Genomic DNA, 25,714 nt, shown 5'->3' on the forward strand with positions numbered 1-25,714 from the left:
AAAAACTATGACCTGCAGTTTTATAGAATTATTTATGTATTCATTAAATAGCGTCGTCAGTGCATTCGAATGCAAAATGCGTCCCGGCAACCTCGGCAACGTCTAAAAAAAACGTACTTCCGTTTTTGGGTTGTCAAAATAAGGTCCTCATAAAATAATAAATAATAAGAAAATAATAACACTAATAAAAACAACGAAAATAAACCACAAATGTATTCAGTTCAAGGGGTTTGTTTAGTCACGTGATCATACCACCATTTCCGAGGGAACGTAAACGCCTCTATCACTATCAAGTAAGTGCATAACTTTCTTGAGTGTCAAGTTTTTAACACCATTGCGCACTGTTCGAAAGAAGAAGACGAGAAGTTAAAAAAGAAAGTCGACGAAACCAAGGGAAAGTCCACAAACGCCCTTCGTCAATTGCGCGTCGCTTCCTGTACTCGGAGCTGGTATAAAAGTGCTCGCGAGCAAGTCAATGCGGAGAAGCCAGCGTCAACTGCCGCACGGGACAGAAAGACACGGACGCTTCCAAAATGGTGAGTGACTGTCAATAGTTTCCAGCTAGTTTTACTTTTATTTTATAAAAAATACTCGTAACAAGGTTGTAATTTGACAAGCGTCACTTAACATTTTTAGAATTCAAGTCGTGGGTTAATATTTAAAAAGAAAAACTTATTATTAAGTGGTACAAAATACTTTCATTCAAGAAAAAAAACTTTATTGCTCATTGACTGTAACTTTAAAGGGACAGTATGTACCGTTTAGCGTCTCCTAGTTGTTAAGAACACAATTAAAATAAAAACAATATGATTGAATATGGAATATATCATAATTATAATAATAATAAAGAGACAATGATTTGTATTAAGTGGTACAAAATACTTTCATTCAGGAAAAAAACTTTATTGGTCATATACTGTAACTTTAAAGGGACAGTGTGTACCGTTTAGCGTCTCCTAGTGGTTAAGAACAATATTAAAATAAAAACAATATGATTGAATATGGAATATATCATAATTATAATATTAAAGAGACAATGAGTTGTATTAAGTGGTACAAAATACTTTCATTCAGGAAAAATAAACTTTATTGCTCATTGACTGTAACTTTAAAGGGACAGTATGTACCGTCTAGCGTCTCCTAGTGGTTAAAAACACAATTAAAATAAAAACAATATGATTGAATATGGAATATATCATAATTATAATAATAATAAAGAGACAATGATTTGTATTAAGTGGTACAAAATACTTTCATTCAGGAAAAAAACTTTATTGCTCATTGACTGTAACTTTAAAGGGACAGTATGTACCGTTTAGCGTCTCCTAGTGGTTAAGAACAATATTAGAATAAAAACAATATGATTGAATAAGGAATATATCATAATTATATTAAAGAGACAATGAGTTGTATTAAGTGATACAAAATACTTTCATTCAGGGAAAAAACTTTATTGCTCATTGACTAACTTTAAAGGGACTGTATGTACCGTTTAGCGTCTCCTAGTGGTTAAGAACAATAAAAAATAAAAGCAATATGATTGAATATAGAATATTTTCATGATAATAATAATATTAAAGAGTACAAAATACTGTCATTCAGGGGAAAAAAACATTGATTTGAATACTAGGTATAAATACATCAAATATACCAATGATCATTCTTTTTTATTTAAAGTATTATTTTCTTCTTTTTATATATTAATTACCTACTTATGAGGTAGTACAGTGAAATAATTGACATAACTTCATTTTCAAACATTTTCGGAAAGTTTTTTATAAATTAAAGTGTACCTTCGTTCAAAAAGGGTTGAAAACACTGTCAGGACCAGAACGAAAACAGGACCCACTCTCACAAATTTTATTAGAAGAAAGGGAGAGGGTTGCGCCCATGATCCGGGGATTGCTGGACACGGGAAGCAGGTCGCTCTGAACGCGGAAGTGGGACTTCCATGGTGAGCGATGGCGTTGTCGGGAACGGAAAAAAGGGGTCAGTGGCCGGGATAGAAGAGCAAAAACGTGTTCGGCTCGGAAACAAGTCAAAAGCCAGGAGAGGAGAGAAGACTTGGTCGAGATCAAAAACGTATCGTTATTCGGGACGGGAGAGCAGACGTGGTCGAGATCAAAACAGGTCGTAATTCGGGACGGGAGAGCAGATGTGGTCGAGATAAAAACAGATCGTAGCGGGAGACAAACAGGAGCAAAAAACAGCACAGGCGAAAAAGGGATTGCCGGGTAAAAACAGAGTTTTGTAGACGGACTGACAAAAGGGGACTGACAGGACAGAGTTTAAATACTGACAGGGAGCCAATCTGTCAACAAGCTGCAGCTGGTGCCACATGGGCGGGGCCTATTGGGCGCCACGGCAACCGTGACACACTGCATTAGACAATTAGTGAAATCTAGTGGTTAAATATTACACACTGGGGCTTTAACAATAATGTGCGGCACATTCTCAAGATTTCTTCATTGTTCTCATGCTGAAGTTTTTGAGTTTTTCCTTGCCCTCATTTAGGTTTTGGATCAGGGGATGTTGTAATAGTAGTCTGTAATCCTTACAGACCTTTAAGACTTGTGATTAAGGGCTATCCAGATAAACATGACTGGACCTGAATAAGCAAAAATACATAAACTACCATTTTTTTTAGTCAGAAAAATGTGTTTTTAGTGTACATAACATAATCCTCACCTTGAGGGAGTTGCGTGCATGTTAACCTTTTGACGTAAAAAGCGGTAAAGGTTAAAATGCTCTTTATTTTTGCGCGTGAAACACAATATGTCTCCATAATACTAAAAAAAAAAAAATTGTGCTTGTTTAAAACTAAAAGTACCAAACTTTTACCTAATCCGAATCTAATGCAAACGTTGGAGTGGTTTATTCATCCACAAAAAAATGGTCTCACTTAGGGTTAGGGTTAGGTACAAGGGTTAGGCATGAGGGTTAGGAACGAGGGTTAGGAACAAGGGTTTGAAACAATGGTTAGGTACAAGGGTTAGGGCGCAAAATAAAGCAGCTGTAGATGGGAATTAGTGTTTCTGTAGTGCAGTGGTTAGCATATTCGTCTAACACCTGAAAGGTCATGGGTTTGAGAGGGTTAGGGTTAGGTACAAGGGTTAGGTACAAGGGTTAGGCATAAGGGTTAGGAACGAGGGTTAGGAACAAGGGTTAGGAATAATGGTTAGGTACAAGGGTTAGGGCGCAAAATAAAGCAGCTGGAAATGGGAATTAGTGTTTCTGTAGTGCAGTGGTTAGCATATTCGTCTAACACCTGAAAGGTCCTGGGTTTGAGACCGGGTGGACCTGCTACACAAAAACCTTACGGAAGGCTGGGCAAAAAAATTAAAAGAAAATGCCGCAGTTTGGTCAATCTGAGCTTCCAGAGTTTGTATTCTTCCTTGTGTTCAAAAGCACTCGTTTTTAGTTCCACGACACGGGCTGCCATTTTCAGGACAAGCGGAAATTGGAGAATTTTTTTCACCAAAATCCAAAACAACTGCTGGTGCCGAATTCACCAAGAGACAGTGGCTGTTTTCAAAGGATATGATATGAAGAGGCAATGCCAGACGAAACATGCTAACATGCTTACCAAATATTAGCGCTGCTGTATGTATATTTTTGACCCAGCAGATCTGATCACTTTTTCTGTTAACCCATAATAAAGTCATAAAAGAACCAAAGCTCATGATGTCACGACCAGCACCCAATAGCGTAACGTTTTCTCACACTTTTATTGAAAGAAAGAGAAAGGGTAGCGCCCGCGATCCGATGCTCGCTGGACAAACTAGACGGGAACGAAACTGGAAACCGATATTAAACAGGACAGGAAATACCAACAGGAAACAGGACCAAGGCAAAACCCACGTCCTGCGGGGCAGAGGTTCGTTGACAGACTGACAAAGGGAGAGTGAGAGCACTGAGCTCAAATATCCCGGCTACTGACCCGTTTTTTTCCGTTCCCGACACCGCCATCGCTCGCCACAGAAGTGCCACTTGCGCGTTCGGAGCGACCTGCTTCCCGCGACCAACGATCACCGGATCGTGCGTACAATTCTTTCCCCTTCTTCCCATTAAAACTGTGAAAAACGCTACGCGAGTGGGTCCTGTTTCCGTTCTGGTCCTGACAAAATGCACTCGGATTAATTCAATGATTTTATCACATGGAATCAGATGTATCTTTATTATCATTGATAACAACATAGTCAACATTGTTTGAGGCGAGATTAGATTCAGGATCAACACGAAAAAAAGACTTAAAAGAGAAAAATAAGAGAAATTGGCAGACATATTTACAGAGTTGTACAGCACTTGGAGATGGGTCTTAGTTGTAAATGCATCAGAACGATGACATTTAGCAGCAATATGAATTCCAACTAAGGCGATGAATAAGAAATTAATGTCCAGTTAAAATATGACTGACTGCCCTGAAATATAGAGAGCGCACCACAACCCAAATTTCACAATACGTGCTAAATGGCATTTATTGATGTTTCCCCTCTTCAGACAGACTGACAAAGGGAGAGTGAGAGCACTACTTTGAACCACCTTTTTGGACTTTTTTTTTTTTTTTTTTATAACCTTCTTGCACTCTTCAACTGAAATGGCGTAAAAGGGCCATAAATGAAGAGGGCCATAAAGTAATCGAGTGGTTGTAGTAATAAAAGGCAACCGACTTGGAGAAGCAAACTATATTACAGCCTTGTTATCCTGAGAGTGGGATTACCACTTGTGAGGCCCCTTCTCAAGGTTTCTTCCTTTTCTCATGTTGGGATTTTTGAGTTTTTCCTTGCCCGCATGTTGGTTCTAGATCAGGGGATGGTGTAATTTTAACCTGTACAGTCTTGGAGACATTTTGTGATTAAGGGTGTCAAATAAATGTGTCTTGACTTGACTCATGAATAAGATTTTTATGTCGATCCACAACCATAGATTCTCTTACCTTAACAAAATCTTCCAAATCTTGGGGTTTTCTGTTACTCAATGCAAAACATTAGATAAATGAACATTTTTACTTTAAAACATTAAAGAAGCTGTACGGAATTTGAAACCCTTTTACTTGCAGCCGCCATCTCCTGGCTCGTGTCATCATTGCAGCCTCTGTCTAGCTCCTTAAATTGTGCATGGAAGTGGGTGCATTTCTCAGACATGCTCGTATAAATCCATAAATCCATCCATCCATTATCTGCACCGCTTATCCTCAGTAGGGTTGCGGGGGTGCTGGAGTCCATCCCAGCTATCTCCGGGCAGTGAGCAGGGGACACCCTGAACTGGTTGCCAGCCAGTCGCAGGGCACACAGGGACCGACAATTTCCCTGCTCATTCACACCTAGGGACAATTTGGACCGGCCAATTAACCTGACATGCATGTTTTTGGAATGTTGAAGGAGGAGAACATGCAAACTCCACACAGGAGGTTCGATCTCATGACCTCAGAACTGTGCCACACACGCTCTAACCACTGCGCTGCCGTCCTGCCCCTCGTATAAACTCTTCTTGTTTTATTTTTTGAAATCTTTCATTGGGTTTGGGTTGGTGAGTGGACGCTACAACGCTATTGAATAAATACTTGAATATTAATATAAAACTGCAGGTCACAGTTCTTCATGCTACACTAACAAATAAAAACAAAAAATGCAGGGATGAGGGTGAAGTTACTCGCCAACCCACCCTCACCCCCATCCCTCTTACCTAATCTGTTCTGCCCTGAACAGCTTTGCTTAAAGTAAGATGAAAAATAAGCTAGTGGGAAAAAAATGATAAGGTCTCTTTGAACTCAGTTGGGCATTGTTAACACATACTTGGTAGAGAAAATAGTCTACTTTCAATTACGTTCTATGTTCAACTTTTTAAGGACACCTGAAATGACACACCCATCCTTTAAAGTAATTTCCCCCCTTGTTTTTTTCTTTAAAAGTTGAAAAAAAAGAAATGTTATGGACCAGGAAATATTTCCATGTTATGAATTGCGTTGACAATATGATGCATATTTCAGGGTCTTTTTGTTATATTTAAATGAAGTGCTTGATTTTTATTTCGTCTTCTTTATGTTGTTCCGGAAGAATGAATTGTGTTGACCATTAAGTTCTCATATACTTGATACTAACATCGGGGATATTCGTGCTACTAGCATAGTAACATGCCACACTCTCTCACGGGCATGAAACAACTTGACGTGGGTGTGGTTTCCTTGGATACATAGCATTATGGCAGGTAATATTGGCAGGAGGGAGGAAAGGAAGGAAGGAAGAAGGGGAACTGGACTGGCAGGCCATTCGTTCCCGGGTTAAACATTTGCCAGCTCCAATTAAAACAGGCTATTGTTCTTTTATGGATGCCATTTTTTTAGGGCCTGCAAAACGGAGGGGAAGAAACGCCACCACGTAGGCACCGATTCAGTTCATCCTGGCGTTTTACCGTCATCGCGTTTGCTCAGTTGGCTGTTGGTCCGTGGCAGGAAATGACACTGAATTATGAACTGTTTTGCTGCTCTGGTTTCCTGTCACCGTCAACTTCTAAGATGTCGGCATCCTGTCTTTCTCACAATGCAGATGTCAGAGGGTCGTCGGACTAATTAAGCTTTATGTGCTCTGAAAACATACGTTTGGGAAGAGGCGCTTGCCCATCGTCGCTTGTATACTGCATGTGGAGTCAGAAAACCAGTTGGACATTATTTTTTTTGTCCTCCAAAGTACTCTTTTCCTTTGACTCATTCGCTGCCGGACCAGTCAAAAAGGGTTCTTAACAACTGTAAATGCTAGAGAATGGTTTAAGTCACATGCCTCAAACTCAGGACCCTTCAGGCCAAAAGTGGCCCACCACATCATTTTATGTAGCCCGTAAGAATGCTGAGGAAAGCACAAGAGAAAAATGAGCTATTGTGAGAGATATTCAAGATATAAATTCTCTGTTGGCAGAATTATTCAGATAAAAACACTTATTGAGGTTTGACCTCCCTCGCAAATGGAGTGAGCACGGCCCAGCCGCCATCTTTCCAGGTTGCCCGGGCCGTACTGACAACATTCGGTCAGTAGGCGTGGTTTATTGATGTCACACAGAAACAGGAAATGAAGTCACACATAAGCGCGACTTCACATTTAAATGAAATAAAATTGAGAAACGTATTTACAAAAAATGGATTTAGACTGATCTTTGAAACGTGACTATGTGTGTGTGTGTGTGATGATTGTTTTTATATTTAGGAATATAAAAACAGGTTAATTTCATAGCATGGAAGTCTGAGAAATACACAACCAAAAACAGTCAACTTTACAGCTATATTACGTCAAAAAATGACCTGCAGTTTTAAATGTGTCCAAAGCATGTGGCCAAAGCCAGACACCACTCGTTAAGCACCCTTTGTAACTGTATTTGCTGACGACCATTAATCAACCATACATTGAGGAAACCCATCCAAGCAATATTGTTCTTAAAATAAAGTCACAGACGCGCAACACAAAAAATGCTACATTTCAAAAAATGCTACATTTAAAAAAATGCCACCTGGTTGTCTTTGCAAAAGTTTAAAGAAGCTTCTTTTTCTAATATATATTAAATCTGACTGCAAAGTTCCCTTATTCAAGTAAATGTTTTTATTTAAAAAAAGAAGTAGAAAGACTTTTAAATCCTTAAATCAATCATTTTATCAGTTTGTGTGCGATTTTTGTCACTTTCCAGTCTGCATGAGTTTCCCCAAGTTAAATAAACTGCAGTGTGCCCTTTAGTGTTACCTGTGGTGTTCCGCAGGGTTCAGTACTTGGCCCCCTTCTTTTCAGCATTTACATGCTTCCATGAGGTGATATTATTCACAGGTATAATATCAGTTTTCATTGCTACTCAGATGACACTTAACTATATCACCCGATGGAGGAATCTGTCCCTGTGCTGTGGAATGCTCTTCCCCCTGAGATTCGATCTGCAACCTCAGTGGAAATGTTTAAATATAAGCCTAAAACAAACTGCTGTTTTGCTTTTTTTATAGATATAGTTGCTAAACACTACAAGAGATTAAATATGAGTGGAAGAAAAACAAATCTTGAGAAAAAAATCCCCCTCAATAATAGTTTTGTAACAAAACCTTACATCCCTGAATCATAATTCAATTGTGAGCCTACAAAAACAGCCCAGCCCTTTAGTTAAGGCACATTATTTATGCCATTAATGTACTAGTCCGGCCCCCAAAAGAAGAGGCTTTTTTACCACGTGGCCTCCTAATTTAAGCTCTAAAAATCAGTCAACAAAAACTTCAAACTTTAAGCTTTATACTTTTTGTTGATGTATGAACGGAATTTCTAATTTCTTACGTCAACAATTAATTGGCAGGTTGGATTAGCCAATGCACAGAACTATGTTCTTACAGGGTCATTAATTTACACTTTGATGTGGTAGATATGTGCCTCAAAATCCTAAAGTCCACGTTTTAATCTCAGGGCGAGCTGTATTGTGTAAAGTGTATGCATGTTCTCTGCGTGCTTGTGTGGGTATCGAAAACATGCATGACAATTGAGGACTGAGAATGCTTGCTTGTCTGGGACTCTTTGTGCCCTGTGCCTGACTGCTGACTCAAGAACTCACTGAAATTTGAAACCTACCGTCAAAACATTTGATGATGATTCAGAATTATTCCATTTTACACAATCTGTTTAAATGGTCAGTGGATGAAACATTACAAATTGCAGTGTGGCTTATGCTACAGAGGTTGTTGGTTTTTCACTTGCGTCCTAGCTAACAACCGTTCCAAGAGGACAGCATGATACCATTTTATATATATATTTTTACACAACCTTGGATCTTTTCAGCTCCCTGTTTTTCCCCAATGTTTTCCCTTGAAAAACCAACCATTATTTGCACTGCTTATCCTCAGTAGGGTCCCAGGGGTGCTGGAGCCCATACCAGCCATCTTTGGGCAGTGGGCAGGGGGGACCATGAACTGGTTGCCAGCCAGTCGCAGGGCACACAGAGACAGACAACTCACTCGCTCATTCTCACCTAGGGACAATTTGACACGCAGGTTAATTGGCCTTGAGGAAACCCACGCAGGCACGGGGAGAACATGCAAACTGCACACGGGGAGGCTGCGGTAGCTGGACTTGAACCCTGATCTTCTGCGTCGTGGGGCTGCGCACTAACCACCCAGCTGCCGTGTAAACCACCTACGTAAAAGTCAAGGCCCCGTGGCTATAGCATAACTTATCATCATGAAGTTTCAAATGGTAAATGGTCTGCATTTATATAGCGCATTTCAAGTCAATGAAGACCTCCCAAAGCGCTTTACAATGTGCTTCACACTTACCCATTCACACACACGCACTCACACACCAATAGGTAGTCAGCCATGCAAGGCGCCTACCTGCTTATTGGGGGCATTAAGGATTCAGTGTCTTGCCCAAGGACACTTTGACAGACGGAGGGGCCGGGAATAGAACCTGCGACCTTTTGATCCCAAGACGAGCACTCTACCTCCTGAGCTAATGCCGCCCTAATGTGTTGACTTTGCTTTCCCAATACGTTTGAGCAGACTATATATTTTACTCAATAGAAATTATGCATGTGAACAAATCTTTTGTTTGAATTCTGCACCTCAGTGCCAATTTAGCATGACTGTTGTGGCAATATTATATTATTTGTTTATCATTAATTATTACTGTAATGCACTACTCTCCGGTCTCCCGAAGTCCAAAATCAAGAGCCTTCAGGTGGTACAAAATGCTGCAGCAAGGCTTTTAACGAAGACAAGGAAGTTTGATACCATGATCCCGATTTTAGCTCACCTGCATTGGCTCCCTGTTAGCTTAAGACGCGATTTTAAGGTTCTGTTGGTATTATACAAAATCATGCATGGACTTGCTCCCTCGTATCTTTCAGATTCAATTTCCCCCTATGTTCCGGTCCGGAGCCATTGCTCTGAAAATGCTGATCTACTCGTGATCCCAAGAGCCAAGAAGAGATCCACACGTTCGAGAGCATTCTCCATTCGGGCCCCGGTGCTGTGGAATGCTCTTCCCCCTGAGATGCGATCTGCAACCTCAGTGGAAATGTTTAAATCTAAGCTTAAAACACACTTTTATTCTATAGCATATGAATTACCTATATTTTATTTTGACAATATCTGCGTATTATTGTGTATACAACCTAAGAGGAGTGCTACAAAGCACAAGGTAGAAGACCAACTTTGGATATTCTTAATTAGCAAGATGATTTGCTACCTGCTAGACAAGACAATTTAGCTTTTTTTTTAAAAAAATCCTATTTTATTTAAAAAACTAGAAAAACATCTTGAACTGGGAAAAATACTTAATTATCAAGGTTACTTCATTTACCTCATGTTGAGGTCTTTGGGTTTTCCTTGCCTTCATGTAAGTTTTAGATCAGGGGATGGTGTAATAATAATCTGAGGTTTGCAATAATCTATGTTCTTTGCAGCCCTCTGAGACTCCAAGTGATTAAGGGCGTCACAAATAATCATGACTTGACTTGACTTGAGGTTTTTGCGTTTTTCCTTGCCCTCATGTAGGTTTTAGATCAGGGGATGGTATCATAATTGTCTGTGGTTTGCAATAATCTGTGTTCTGTGCAGCCCTTTGAGACTCTTTGTGATAAAGGGCTATACAAGTAAACATGACTTGACTATTTTCCTTTTTTTGACAGAAAACGAATGCTATGGTTTTGTCTTTTACCAATCACAAAATCTGTGATCCGCTCGACCATTTTCCTTAATTTGTCAAGAGAACTGGCTAACCCACCGTGTGTTTTACGTTGTTGCAATGCAGAACGGAAAAAGCCGGCTACAGCAGGCCCAAGAGGACGCAGAGGAGGTGAAGGACATTATGCTGGAAAACCTGAACAAGGCGGATGAGCGATCTGGCAAACTCGGGGACCTCGAAGACAGAGCTGATGAGCTGCTAAGAAAGGTTGGAATACCGTGATATCACTTTTAATATTATTTAGGTTTTTAGGTTTTGTTTTCGGTTTCCTCCCGCTTTGTGACATACTGGCCCCCTTCGACAGAGATCTAAAAAGAGACATGGCAAATTGATTGTTTATAAATACACCTTCGGTGGAGCTGAGGAAGAAAACAAATGTACAATTTACATCCTGATTGTGCTTTATGTGGCTATTTTTGGAGAGGTATTTCCTATTGTTGAGACAAATGAAGTAAGCGGGTCTCCCTGGGTATAAGGTGAGAGAGTGCAGGACGTGCCACGAGGCAGATGTTTGTCCCGGGGTCTAGATGGGGGTCACTTCATTCCCACACCTGACGATAGAAGGTATTAGGTCACTATTCCGGAAAGGCGAGATCACGGTTCACACTTAAACTTTCTTCAGATGACATGAAGAATATAAGAACAGCTACACTAAAGTTAAAAGTTCCTTCAAACTCCTGGGCATGCACATCTCCTTCGTTCTATCCTGGTCTGCCAACACCAGAACTGTGATGGGGTAGGCCCAGCTGTGACTACATTTCCTGAGAGTGTTCAGGGAGAACAACCTGGAACAGGATCTGCTTGTGTCCTTCTACAAAACCTCAGTGGAGATCATTCTGGCATACGGCGTCACGGTGTGTATGCTGAAAGCATGGCAGCGGACAGAATAAACTCATAGCCCCCAAAAAAAGGCAACAGAGTCAAGAACATTATAAAGGACTCTTCTCACCCCAGCCACTTTATCTTTGCCCTCTGGTAGGTGCTAAAGTTCCTTTAAAACAAGGACTAACAGGCTCAGAGACATTTCCTTCAAGTCAAGGCGACATGACTGTGAAAAATACAGGGTGTGCTCAAAGTCTTGGGTGCATTTTGACATTGAATATTACAGAAAATATTAGAATACAAAAACCCATCAGGTATTTTCTTTTTGTCGTCTCAGTTTTTACTTGGAATTTTCTTAATGTTGAACATAAGCACCATGGGTCACACAATCCACATCAAGCCGATAGTCAAGTCCCAGAATATTGGCGGCATAGACCAATTCTTACACAAATCCCCACGAAAAGATTGTGTGAGATCTGGAGATCTGAGTAGCCAGCACACAAGCTCATAATCATTCTACCTAGACTATTCAATCTGTCTATTCCGTTCTTTTAGCCGGGCATAAGTTATGAATGCACATTGAACATCCATCCATCCATTATCTGCACCGCTTATCCTCAGTAGCGTCGCGGGGGTGCTGGAGCCCATCCCAGCTGTCTTCGGGCAGTGGGCAGGGGACACCCTGAACTGGTTGACACAGAGACAGACAATCCGCTCGCTCATTCACACCTAGGGACAAATTGGACCGGCCAATTCACCTGAAATGCATGTTTTTGGAATGTGGGAGGAAACCGGAGTGCCCGGAGGAAATCCAAGCAAGCACGGCGATAACATACAAACTCCGCACAGGAACTGGTAGCTGGATTTGAACCCACGACCTCAGAACTGCGCCGCCGTGCTGCCCTGAATGATACTCGTATAGCTTTTTGGATTGCAGTTATTGAAAAACTGATCCACTGACGTCTGCATTGATAAATCACAATCTGTTTTTTTAACTGCTAAACACTTGTTTCAATGAACTTACAGCTTGTTTTTGATTGTCTCAGACTGTTTCTGCTAAGATGTTGCACCATGAAGCCTTTTTGGGTCCAATTCCCACTGTTTGTACTTACACAACTGTTCCAGCAACGGCCGACTTGCATACAAAATTTGACGATGTGAAATAATACAAATGTCACTTATCTACTTGGATTTCTGTCTTTCTTTTTTTCCCAGAGTCGCACCTTTGAAAAGAAATCCAACCAAGTGAAAGAAAAAACAAGGTGGCAAAACAAAAAGGTGAAAATTGTGCTCATTGCAGTAGGAGTTGTGGTGCTCTGCATCATCATCGGAATCATCATATATGCTACGCAATAGCACACTGGCAAGGATTGTTTCAAAGTGGGACATTGGGACTGGACAAACGGACCTCCAGAAATATTTTGCTTGGAAGGTGAAGTCTGTGCTTATTTTAGTTTAGAATTATTTATGGGACTTCTTTATCAGTCTCGCTCATTGTTAAGAGATTATGGTACAATTCATAGCTGCTTTTTCTTTTTGTCCATAATTTTTTTCTGATTTTGTTGTATTAAGTTGTCATTGAAAAGAATGATGACAAGTTGCCAGTTTGTGTTGGATCTGTATCACTCGTCTGCACCAAGAAAAACAAAAATGTGTTTTGAATTAAAAACACTTTGTAAATTTTTGTAATTTACCAAGTGTTTGTATAAAATACTGAGGCCCCTTTCCCTATGTTGTTTTTCTGTTTCGTTTTTATCATTCTATTTTTGCCCTTCTGGGGGACAAATATTTAAGGACACTTTTACAGGGACCTCTGCTTAATTGCTCTTTCTTGTCAAGACCAAGACGGAGACAGGACCCACTTGCATTGCGTTTCTTACAAGTTTTATTGGAAGAAAGAGAAAGGGCTACGCCCACGATCCGGTGTTCGCTGGACGCGGGAAGCAAGTCTGGTACTCGGGTTGTGCTCCGACTGCAGAAGTGGATCATCCGTGGCGAGCAATGGCGGTGTCAGGGACGGAAAAAGCGGGTCGATAGTCGGGACAGAAGAGCAAAAACGTGGTCGGAAGCGAGTCGTGAGCCAGAATAGGAGAGAAGACGTAGTCGGGGACAAAAAAGGTCGAAAGCCGGGACGGGAGAGCATACGTGGTTGGGATTACGGGTCGTAGCCGGAAACAAACGAGAGCAAATACAGGACTGGCGGTGTCAGGTACGGAAAGAGCGGGTCGGTAGCCGGGACAGGAGAGCAAAAACGTGGTCGGGGTCGGAAGCGAGTCGTAAGCCAGAATAGGAGAGAAGACGTAGTCGGGGGAAAAAAGAGGTCGGAACCCGGGACGGGAGAGCAGACCTGATCAGGATCAAAAATGGGTCGAAGCCGGGAACAGACGGGAGCAAAAAAACGGGACAGGTGGGAGTCAGGGTCGAAAAAGGCTTGCCTAGTGTTCACTGAGGTTCGCAGACGGACTGACAACATGGGATTGACAGGAGTGGGTTTAAGTAGGGACAGGGAGCCAATCATGACATTTCTCTGTGAGTTATTTTTTGTTAGAAAACATATTTGAACCAATCATTCTATTAACGTCTATCCACGTTAGCGTCCGGGATGCTAGACGTGAGCCACGTTTCCGTAAAACACCGCAAACTACACTTCCTGAGTGCTTTGATGTTTTTCACCAGCACAGCCAGTTTGTCAGTCTTATTTGGTAGAGAATTCACTTTTACCATGATTATGAACGGTACGGTAGACTTATAACGCCGCTAGCCCCTTAGCCTTAGCTCCGGCTCTGCACCCATGATAGGGCCCCCTCATCACGCCGGCACGAGAATTCTTCAGGGCAAGGAGTTGATTCCTCGTATAAACGCATTTTTGTGTGTTAAAACCCATAACGATAAGACAGAAAGTCATCCAAAGTGTAGTTTTCAAACGGGACGAAAAACACGGAAGATAGAAGCAGACACTTAAAACAATAAATCACAAAAAGAGCGAAATAACACGGAGCCGCTGGAAAAGCTGCCGCTCGCGGCAGCTCCTATGATGGCACAATATTGCCACAAAATGTTCAGGCTTCTGCGAAAAGCTGATCACAATGTGGAATTCCTTTTCAACGTGTAAATATACTGTAAAGATCCAGATATACAAAATAATGACTTAATCAGAAGAACATGTTGGTATATTTTCTGATTGACAATAACCATTTTTTGTCATGATTACCAATGTGACTCACCTGTGCCTGCTCATTTGGCGCCAACCGCTGCGGGCTCTGATTGGCTCCCTGTCCTTATTCAAACCCAGTCCTGTCAATCCCCTGTTGTCAGTCCGTCTGCCAACCTCTGTTTATACAAGGCAAGCCTTTTTCGACTCCCGCCTGTCCCGTTTTTGCTCCCGTTTGTCTCAGACTACGACCTGTTTTGGTCCCGACCACATCTGCTCTCCCATCCCGGTTTACGACCCATTTTTGATCCCGACTTCGTCTACTCTCCCGTCCTGGCTTACGACTCGTTTCCGACCCCGTCCACGCTTTTACTCTCCCTTTCCCGGCTACTGACCTGTTTTTTCGTCCCTGACACCGCCATCGCTCGCTACGAAAGATCCACTTCCGTATTCGGATCACAATCCGAGTGCGAGAACGACTTGCTTCCAGTGAGCATCGGATCGCGGGCGCTGCCCTTGAATGAATGACTGAAAACTTTATTCGAACATTAAAATAAAAACAGAACAAAAACATAACTCAACAACAAAATAATGTTATATAATATGTTCAAAAAGGGGTAGTAAGAAGCAAATGCTTATATTCCCTACCCCTTCATCTTCCCTATTAAATACACCAATGATATAACAACAATTGTAATAATATTAATAATAACAGTTATGAAATAGGCAGCACGGCGGCGCAGTGGTTAGCGCTTGTGTGGCACAGTTCATGTCTCGGGAACCTGTCGTGGGTTCAAATCCAGCTCCAGACTTCCTGTGCGGAGTTTGTATGTTCTCCCCGTGCTTGCGTGGGTTTCCTCCGGGCACTCCGGTTTCCTCCCACGTTCCAAAAACATGCATTTCAGGTGACTTGGCCGGTCTAAATTGTCCCTAGGTGTGAATGAGCGAATGAGCTGTCTGTCCCTGTGTGCCCTGCGACTGGCTGGCAACCAGTTCAGGGTGTCCCCTGCCCACTGCCCGGAGATGGCTGGGATGGGCTCCAGCCCCCCGCGACCCTAATGAGGATAAGCGGTACGGCTAATGAGATGAGATGAGTTATGAAATAACAATAGCAACAATAACACAAAGTTAACCATAGTTGTAGACGCACTATTCCCAATCTCTCGAATCACTCATACCCTATTTTCCTCATCTCTGTTTTCCGCCACCAATGTTTTTTTGTATTTGAATTTGAACAGGTGAATATTTGGTCATTGTTTGATCTTGTCTTGTAAATTGTTCCAAAGTTTGACTCCACACACAGACACACACATACTTTTCCTGGTTGTTCTCACCTTTGGGATTATGAATTTACATCAGCCCCTTCCTCTTTCTTTCAATAAAATTGTGAGAAAACGTTACACGATTGGGTCTACCCTGTGTGCTGGTCGTGACATTTTTTGCATGTATCTAGAGCAAAGAAACTGCAGATTTTTGACAAATATAAGAATTTTGGCATCAATCTATGATAGACTATACCCCACCCAAAGAGGTTTAATGCTTCAATATATCCTAACTTCCTAATCAATTTCAGAATGGGCATGTTTATGTAACTATATTTTCTTACCTTATGCTCCGGATTCAAGGTTTTATTTTGTTAAGTGGAGATTTACTTGTAACCTAGCTGTCAACCTCAGCCAATTGGTCATGTCACATTTTTTTTGCATAGCACTTAAACACAAAAAATCTCATGTACTACAACATTACCTGATCTGAAACCTGCATGTGGAAAAGGAAACACTTATCATGTGGCTATTAAAAAACCTTGAGAAGCGCTACACAAGAGGTAATGCCTCTTCTAGGATGACCGGGCTCCATTAGGAAACAATACACAAAATATAGTCAACATCAATAACAATTATAGATTATAACTAAAATTGTTCAAGTGTCAGGATCCAGAAACGGAGTGAGGACCCAATTGTGTTCGTTTCTCTTAGTTTTATTGAGAAGGAGGCAAAGCCTGGTACCCACGATCGGGTGATCGTCGGTCCCGGGGAGCAGATCGCTCGGAACGCAGAAGTGGCACTTCTGTGGCGAGGGATGGCGGTGTCGAAGGCAGGGAAAATAGGTCGGTGTCTGGGACGGAGGAGCAGAGACGTGGTCAAACAGAAACGGGTTAAAGCCGGGAAACATACGAGAGCCAAAAACAGGAGGGAGTCAGAGTCTGAAGGCTGGCCTCGCAGGAGCCGAGAGTAGCAGACGGTCTGAAGCTGGTAACCGGGAACCGGGGTGTTTGAAAAATACCAGAGAGCCAATCAGCGCCCAGGGCTGTTGGCGCCAAGGCACGGGCACAGGTACCTCGCATCAGTAATCACGACATCAAGAAGTCCAAGACCGCCACGACGCAGCTTCCCATATCGGCCAGCTGGTCAATGCAGATGATGCCATGTTTCAGGTCCAGGTTTTTTTTTCTGGTCCGCTGACTCATCCAGATTTATCCTTCTCCCTCACTTCGCCACCAGCCAGGCAGCCGGGAAGGACAGGACAGTAAGAGTTTGGCACCACTCATAAATGATAGAACAGAACTGTGTCTTAAGTCAAGATCTGCAACATCAGTGCGAGGGGCAGAGCATTCCACAGCACCAGGGCCCGAATGGACAACGCTCTCGACCCTGCAGATTTCATCTTGGCTCTTGGAGTCACAAGTAGACCAGCATTTTCAAAATGGAAGGTCTGAGCAGAAACATAGGGGGAAGTTAAATTACAAAGATAAGAAGGGGCGAGTCCTCGCGAACTTTTGTATGTTAGCAATTATTAATGATTAGAATTTCTCTTTTAAGTGATAATCAACCTTAATAACACAACGCAGAACCTACATACAGCAAGACAGACTATGTAAAATAAGAACAAGGATAACTTGTGTGGGCAGCACGGCGATGCAGTGGTTAGCTCGTGTGCGGCACAGTTCTGAGGTCATGAGATCAAACCTCCTGTGTGAAGTTTGCATGTTCTCCCCGTGCCTTTGTGGGTTTCCTCCGGGCACTCCGGTTTCCTCCCACGTTCCAAAAACATGCATGTCAGGTTAATTCTGAGGTCATGAGATCAAACCTCATGTGTGGAGTTTGCATGTTCTCCCCGTGCTTGCGTGGGTTTCCTCCGGGCACTCTGGTTTCCTCCCACATTCCAAAAACCTGCATGTTGGGTTAATCGGCTGGTCCAAACTGTCCCTAGGTGAGAATGAGCGAACGAATTGTCTGTCCCTGTGTGCCCTGTGACTGGCTGGCAACCAGTTCAGGGTGTCCCCTGTCCACTGCCCAAAGATAGCTGGGAAGGGCTCCAGCACCCCAGTGACCCTACTGAGGATAAGCGGTGCAGATAATGGATGGATGAACGTTCAAGTTGACAAGTATGAAGTAAAAATGTTCGTTTACTTTGGTAAAATATTTTAGCATACATAGCACACACAAAATTTTCACCAATAACCTATGATATGATTTTGCATTACATTATTAGTATTATAAGAAAAATCAGCCATAACACACCCGGGCCTGGCCCGGAAGTGACGTCATCTACAGCTTCCGCCTCTAAGACCGGCAACATGGCAGCGGACATGCAGGTATGTGTGGCTGGCTTTTTTTGCTACACCAATCCCAATTGTACAGGGAGTTCATTGTATTTTACCTCTGTATTATAAAAAGTCCCGAAATTCCAGTTAAACTCAAACGAATTTTTCAACACCCAAGAAGTCACGTGTCCTGAATTTATTTAGCTAAATGGCTAGTAGCGAAGTGCTACGTAGCCAAAAATGGCTTTCCAACAACAAGCCTTGCAAAGTTGCGTGGAAAGAATGACATTGTCGGCGAATAAACGTGTTTTAACGAATATAAACACACCAATATTATTTTCCTGGATTATTAAATACTTTGAAATCAGTTTTCTTAAACATGTGTAAATCACACCATTGTCGTGAAGTCTATAAGATAATTATATAAAACGTGCTCCCGGATATTTGCTAGTGACTGTAATGATTTGCGCAGTTTATTATCAGTCCTTTTCTTGAGAGTGATCACTAGTTGATTTTCCACTGAGGCCTTAAGGCGCTACATCCCATTTCTATCTATCTACCATGGTCATATCCCTCAAAAGGGGTGACCGACAGCAAGACAAACCAATACAATAACAAAGAAAATAAAAGGAGAAAAAAATAGCAAAAAAACACTCACAAAAAGTTTTGGACCATGGCCAACCCAATTGCCCAAACACCCAAACAAGTTCGGCACCTAAGTTGGTCATGCTTTCGTCCCTCCAGATGAAATAGGACACCAGAAAGTCACTCGGGTCAGGATGACACAACACTCTCTTTTGTTCAAGAGCAGGGCCCGACAGCTTTCACTGGTTTACCCCTGCCGCGTCATACAGGTGCCCAGCCCATCCTTAAGAACGCGTCCACAATCCCACTATCCTTTCACAACACCTCTCCACTCCGTTCTATCACCAACAAGAGCTCTAGCTTCCATTATATTTAGACCTCTTTCCTGCAGTGCACTCATAACACCATCCACGTCAATCGCGACCTTCCTCTTGGTCTCCTTCCATTTAGAATAGAATAGAATTTACTTTTATTGTCATTCTTTGTAACAATGCACACAGAACGAAATGTCAATACACCTGACCCGTACAGTTAAACTGTAGCGAGCCGATGCAGCCCCAGCCAAACGGGGCGCAGCCATTTTAGTCGTTAGGTGACCAAACCCCCCCAATTCCAGCCCTTAATGCCGAGCGCCAAGCAGGGAGGCAATGAGTACCAATGTTGTAAGTCGCTTGAACCAGCGACCTCCCAGTCTCAGAGCGGGCGCCCTACTATCTAGGCTACCGAGCTGGTATTTACTTCTGCTTTGTAGATCCTCTTCAACATTAGCACCTCATCCATCCTCTCCATGTGTCCAGAATCCCATTTACCATCATTAAAGCTCATATAATCGACACCCACTCCACTATCCTACTAAGATCATTTTTCAAATGTACACACTTTTGGTCTAGTGCAAGGGTCAGCAACCTTTTTGGTGTGGAGTGCTACTTTCAAATTTCCTTGTAAATCAATGTGCCACACTAAGATTAATGACTCGATAATATTTTTTTTTATATCCATCAGAGCTGTCATTTTACACTAGTCCAAATATACAACATGAATATACATTGAAATCGTATAATTGACCAATTTATCTTCCACTATTCAGTGTTCATTTTAGCTGTGAAAAGTGATGGGTCCCGGGGACTCGCATGCTCAAAAATCTATGGGTCCCAACAGAGATCTATGGGTCCCCAAAATTTAGTGTTATCGAGGTTGAAATTGTAAATCTGTGACAAATATATAATATACATTTATATATTCATTTAGTTTTAATCATCAAATTATGAATTCATTTTCTGCATCAAATTATTGTAAAGCGATAACCACAAACCTGTCTTTTTTTTCATTTTCTCCTTCCTTTATTTCTTAACTTCTTTATACAACATAATTCGTAATATCAATCATCAAAGCAAGTGAGCCGTTTGAGAGCCGGCTCTCTTTAATGAGTTGAGCCAAAAAAGCCGGTTCTATAAAAAAAGACGGCCTTCCTTTCACTATACAACTCAAAAGCGTTTGACTTGATTGATTTGCCGTTTCGTGATAGTCGGTGTATACCGGATGGTACCCATCATTGAGAAATTTGCGTTTTTCCGTACAGATTTTCTTGTACGTCGTACACGTCTTAAAATGCATAATAAACGTACTTTGTACAGCAAAAACGCACAAGTTGACAGGTATGAATTTCTCCGCCGTTTTTTGTGCCGTAATTATTGCCGTTATCACTTTCGGATTATTTTTCGACTTATTACTGACACTGAAGAAATTACCAATTTTGTGTTGATTTTCACCTAATACTGTTTTTTCGGAGGCATACTTAACCTATGCTCGACGGCAAGCACCACAACAATGACGTAATCTTGAAGCAACGAGATCTCGTTGGCAGAGATCGGCGTGCAGACGAAAACTCGAACCGCGAGATAAAAACAACAATGGCAGATCTGCCTGACGAAAAGTTTGGAGTGCAGTAAATCTTTGTTAAAGAAAAGTAATCGGCTAATAACGACAATTTTAGGGCAAAAAAAGTTGCGTCCCGGGGACGCAGGTTGATTTGAGACCATGCGTCCCCAGCAAAAATGATGCGTCTAGGACGCAGGGACGCGGGCAAACCAGTGCACTGACTATTCTTGTTCATTAATAAACTAAAAAAAATCAACGTGAGCAACATGTGGAAAGGCCTGTAGACGTCCATGACTTCAACTTTTTACCACAACACTCCACCATTCTTTAGCAACAATGAACTACAATAAAAAAAAAAGTGCTATAGACAGCTACCATACCATTCATCAATGAAATCTTATTGCAGAAAATATCATAACTTGAAACGCACAGACGCTTTTTTAATATATTCGCCATCAGTAAAGGTTTTTCCATGCTTTGCTATTGAAGTTATATACTATTTTATACACTAAAACCAAATATATATACTAAAATAGTATATAACCTCACTATGCAGTAAGCAATGTGATAGCTTGTGTTTTTAGCAGTGTCAACAGTTTTCAGGGTCTGTGTTTGTTTGCCGTATCTGGACGTTTTAATGTCTGCGCCTTGTAAGACTCATCCTTGTTTATGTTTCGTCTCGTAATATCGTTTAACACTTGATGTGCGAGGTACAACGCTCTCGAAACACAATGCACAAACAGCACGGACATTTTTTTTTGCCGCAGTCATCTGCCACTCTGGATGGAAAAGACCATTTTTTTCGCTGGAGGAGCGGTCCTGATTCATTCGTTAATCGCGCGCCGGTGTTTCTGTGGCAGGGTTAAAACACGGATCTCCTCCTCCCCTCTGAACCACTCACAGACGGAGCAGAGGAGGAGCGGCGCGACCGTAAAGCCTTTAAAAAACACGATGCAGAACTGAAAATGACTAAATTTCAGTTAAAAATGCGCATTTAAAAAAAGATCAGTATTATTTTGCTGTGTGCTTGCGTGCCACTGCTGGCACGCGTGTCGTAGGTTGCCGACCCCTGGTCTAGTGTAACAAATGCCTCATGTTTCTTCTCCAGGTCTCCGAGACGCTTAAGAAATTTGCTCTTAATGTCACCACAGCCAGTGTGAAAGAGCGTAAGGAGATTTTTGGAGAGCTGAAACAATGTTTAAAGGGTAAAGGTGAGTTTGTGCGTGCTTTTTATTCATTTTTAAATTGTGCTTAGTCAAGGTTCCCGCAAGGTCGTAAAACTTCAATTTGAATACTGAGAATTAAAGCCCTAAACGCATTCTTCGCTCTGAAAATCCTGGTCTACTAGTGATCCCAAGAGTCAAAGAGAGAAGAGATCCGCAGGTTTGTTGAGAGCATTCTCCATTCGGGCCCCGGTACTGTGGAATGCTCTTCCCCCTGAGATTCAATCTCCAACCTCAGTGGAAATGTTTAAATCTAAACCTCAAACACACTTGTATTCTATAGCATATGAATAACCTATATTTTATGTCGACAATATCTGTGTATTATTTGTCATTGCAACAGCGGATAACCTCATGTGCGGTCCCTTCTCAAAGTTTCTTCACTTTCCTCATCCTGAGGTTTTTGAGTTTTTCCATAACCTCATGTAGGCTTTAGATCAGGGGATGGTGTAATAATAGTCTATGGTTTGCAATAATCTGTGGTCTGTGCAGCCCTTTGAGACTCTTTGTGATTAAGGGTGTCACAAATAAACATGACTTGACATGTAACTCTCAAATGTCTTAATATTTCTGTCTTATCTTTGTGATAGACTTAATACAGGGTTCCTGTGGATCCTTGAAACGGCCTCAAAGGCATTATTCTAAAAACTAAGGCTTCAGTTGGCATTAACATTAAACTCAATTTTTGAAGGTCTTAAAATGTGAACACATTATTAAGAATTGTATTTGTTGGAACTAAGAATTTAGTATCATTAATCAACTGTCTTTTTTTATAATTTCATGATTTACCTTTATGACAACACTGCATTACCACAATCATGAAACTATCAAAACCGTGATTTGGTTTCTGTAAGGCCTTTCAAAGCAGATCTTAGGTCTACCCACAACACACAGCAACTTCAGACTGAGACGTTTCAACTCTGTTTTATCCTATTTTTATCTTATTGCCTCAACTCCTTTTGAGTTTTAATATTCATAATATCCTTTTATGTATACGTGTACTGTACATAGTTTTAGTTATATTATGCTGGCAACTGTGTGGACAGCAAAGTAAGAATTTCATTGCGCAGGTGTAACGACCCTCAATCATGCATGACACAAGGGTTCACAGTCACTCATTTTATTGACTGTATTCAGTAAACAAAAGTCAAGTCAAGTCATTTTTATTTGTATAGCCCTTAACCACAAAGAGTCTCAAAGGGTTTCACAGGTTATTACACATAAGCAGTTTAGGTTATTCATATGCTATAGAGTAGAAGTGAGTTTTAAGCTGTAGTCTGAGGTTGCAGATCGGATCTCGGGGAAGAGCATTCCACAACACCGGTGCCCGGATGGAGAACGCTCTCGAACCTGCGGAACACTTCTTGGCTCTTGAGATCACCAGAAGACCGGCGCTCTCAGAACGAGGGCTTCGGGCCGGAACATAGGGGGAAATCAGATCTGAAAGATATGAGGGGGAAAGTTCATGTATGATTTTGTATAATAATAAGAGAACCTTGAAATCACATCTTAGGCTAACAGGGAGCCAATGCAGGTTAGCCAAAATTGGGGTGATGTGGTCTGACTTTTTTGTCCTAGTTAAAAGCCTCGCTGCAGCATTTTGTACCAGCTGAAGACTCTTGAGTCTGGTCATCGGAAGACTGGAGTGTAGTGCATTACAGTAATCGAGACGTGAAGTAACAAACGCGTGAATTATAATCTCCACATCCGACTGAGACAGTATAGGACGAATTCTAGCAATGTTACGAAGATGGAAGAAAGCGGTTCTAGTAATTTTCTTCACATGTGTTTTAAAGGACAGATCGGGGTCAAATGTGACACCTACATTTTTAAGTGAGTCACTCTGTGTGATGTGACATTTGTCAATGTTCACAGCAGTTTTAGAGAATAAGTCGCGGCATTTAGATGGACCAATAACTAACATTTCGGTCTTTTCAGAGTTAAGACGCAAGAAATTGAGTGACATCCACTCTTTTATCTCAGTAAGGCAAGTCTCCAAATTTGCACAGTTTAGTGTGGCAGATTCCTCCATCGGAGGAACAATACAAAGAAGTCAGGGCGTCTGTGCACGACTGCATACAACTAAAACATCAACAAAAATACAAAAACGGTACATCACTCAACATGCCGCACCTCGTGGCGTGGTTGCATTGAAACATGTTGCATCACAGTAATCATCGTTTCAGGCTGCATTACTTTACTTTTAATTAGTGCTTTTTTATGCATCTTTTAGCACAACTTGTATACATTTATATACAAAAATAGTTCATGAAAGCAGCTCCCATATTTAGCAAAATATGACCTTTTACTCAAACTGATATTGGGCACAGCTTACCTTCAGCACGAGGTAATATAGCTGAAGGTACGGCAAGCGCAGAAGCCCATAAAGTGCCAAACGAAAAAGACAGTCGCACACACGCCCATAACTTAACAAATGAATGCGGTACCCGAGTTTTAACAATAATGCAACAAAAACACAGTTTTTGTGAGAATCCCAAAAACTCAAAACAATCCAATTTCAACTCTGTTACAGGGAATTGTGGTTCTTTACTGTGCATATGACTGCAAACACTTTGAATTTACTTTGGAGCATGGGAAAGTACATTTAATGAGAAGTGGCTGTCCGACAAACGTTTTTTGCCATGGCTAAAAGCTTGTGCCAGGTAATGTATACGAGGCACTATGTATTGTGCGCAAGAAGTATTTTAAACTGGACACCACAGGAGTCAATGCATTAGAGTCGCATATGCAAATGTAACGACCCTCAATCATGCGCGACACAAGGTTTCACAGTCACTCGGTTTATTGCCTGCATTCAGTAAACAAAACAATACAAAAGTCAGGGCATCTGTTCACGACTGCATTAATCTTCAGCGCGATGCAAATTAGCTGACGCTACGGCAAGCAGACAACATGCGAGCACATTAATAGTGAAACTTTAATAATAACAATGAACATAACTTTCCCACGTACCTGCATTCAGTAAACAAAACAATCTGTTCACGACTACAATTATCTAAAACATTAAAGATACAAAAAACGGGTCATCACTCAACAGGCCGCACCTCGTGGCGTGTTTGCATCAAAACATGTTGCGTCATTGTTTCAAGCTGTATTACTTTACTTCATATTTAGTGCTTTTTTAATATACATCATTTAGCACAACTTATGTATCTTTAAATACAAAAATAATTTGTGAAAGCAGCTCCTATATCTAGCAAAATATGCATTTTTTTTATCCGACTGATATTGGGCACATCTTACCTTCAGCGCGATTTAAATTAGCTGAAGCTACGGCAAGCGCCGAAGCCCATAAAGTGCCAAACGAAAAAGGCAATCGCAGACGCCCATGACTTAACAATTGAATGAGGTACCAGAATATTAACAGTAATACAACAAAAACACAGATTTTGTGAGAATTCAAAAAAACATTCAAAACAATCAAATTTCAACTCTGTTACACCAAGCGTGAAACACATGGCTTCATAATTGAGTTGCCAACAGATGCCAGGTATTTTTCCGGTTCACTTCATCTTTTGTTTCCACTGTGCCCCCACCCGGACATCTGATGACAACCGGGACGGCATTTGCATCACATCTTTGCACTTTGGGAAGTACACCTGCAGTGAAAGCGAAGGTTCTGTGGTGTTAGAACACGCTGACGAAAACACCTATCATTTAAGTCAACTGAGCGATTTGGAGACTTATTCCGTGCAATGTTCCCTGACTCTGACATTGCCCACTCGTTTCTATGAAGTTTTAACAAGATAGCCTACATTAGCACGTTTGGAGTAGCCCGGTACATTTTGGATCA

The 25,714-nt window shown here is 41.5% G+C and overlaps 2 protein-coding genes across 3 annotated transcripts in view; both read left to right on the plus strand.

Moving 5' to 3' along the window:
• The first annotated feature begins 281 nt into the window (after positions 1-281).
• On the plus strand, positions 282-13,246 carry vamp5 (vesicle-associated membrane protein 5). Of its 2 annotated transcripts, XM_088335238.1 has the most exons (3): positions 282-536; positions 10,764-10,904; positions 12,735-13,246. In XM_088335238.1, exons 1-3 carry the CDS (start codon positions 534-536, stop codon positions 12,873-12,875), a joined length of 285 nt encoding a protein of 94 aa, XP_088191364.1. In that variant the 5' UTR covers positions 282-533; the 3' UTR covers positions 12,876-13,246. The 2 variants fall into 2 exon arrangements, with proteins under 2 accessions (XP_088191364.1, XP_088191363.1); XM_088335237.1 differs by lacking the exon at positions 282-536 and having other exon boundaries at positions 10,758-10,904.
• A 4,958-nt stretch (positions 13,247-18,204) lies between these two features.
• The window catches only part of gcn1 (GCN1 activator of EIF2AK4), a 34,471-nt gene continuing 26,961 nt past the window's right edge, over positions 18,205-25,714 (plus strand). The window contains exons 1-2 of the mRNA XM_088336914.1: positions 18,205-18,265; positions 21,786-21,888. Coding sequence (XP_088193040.1) covers positions 18,248-18,265; positions 21,786-21,888 — 121 coding nt within the window. The 5' untranslated portion in view covers positions 18,205-18,247. The remainder of the gene's footprint in view (positions 18,266-21,785; positions 21,889-25,714) is intronic.

The sequence above is a fragment of the Urocampus carinirostris genome, chromosome 5 (genome assembly GCF_059441175.1).
Source record: "Urocampus carinirostris isolate Australia breed hairy pipefish chromosome 5, RoL_Ucar_1.0, whole genome shotgun sequence".
Lineage (NCBI taxonomy): Eukaryota > Metazoa > Chordata > Actinopteri > Syngnathiformes > Syngnathidae > Urocampus > Urocampus carinirostris.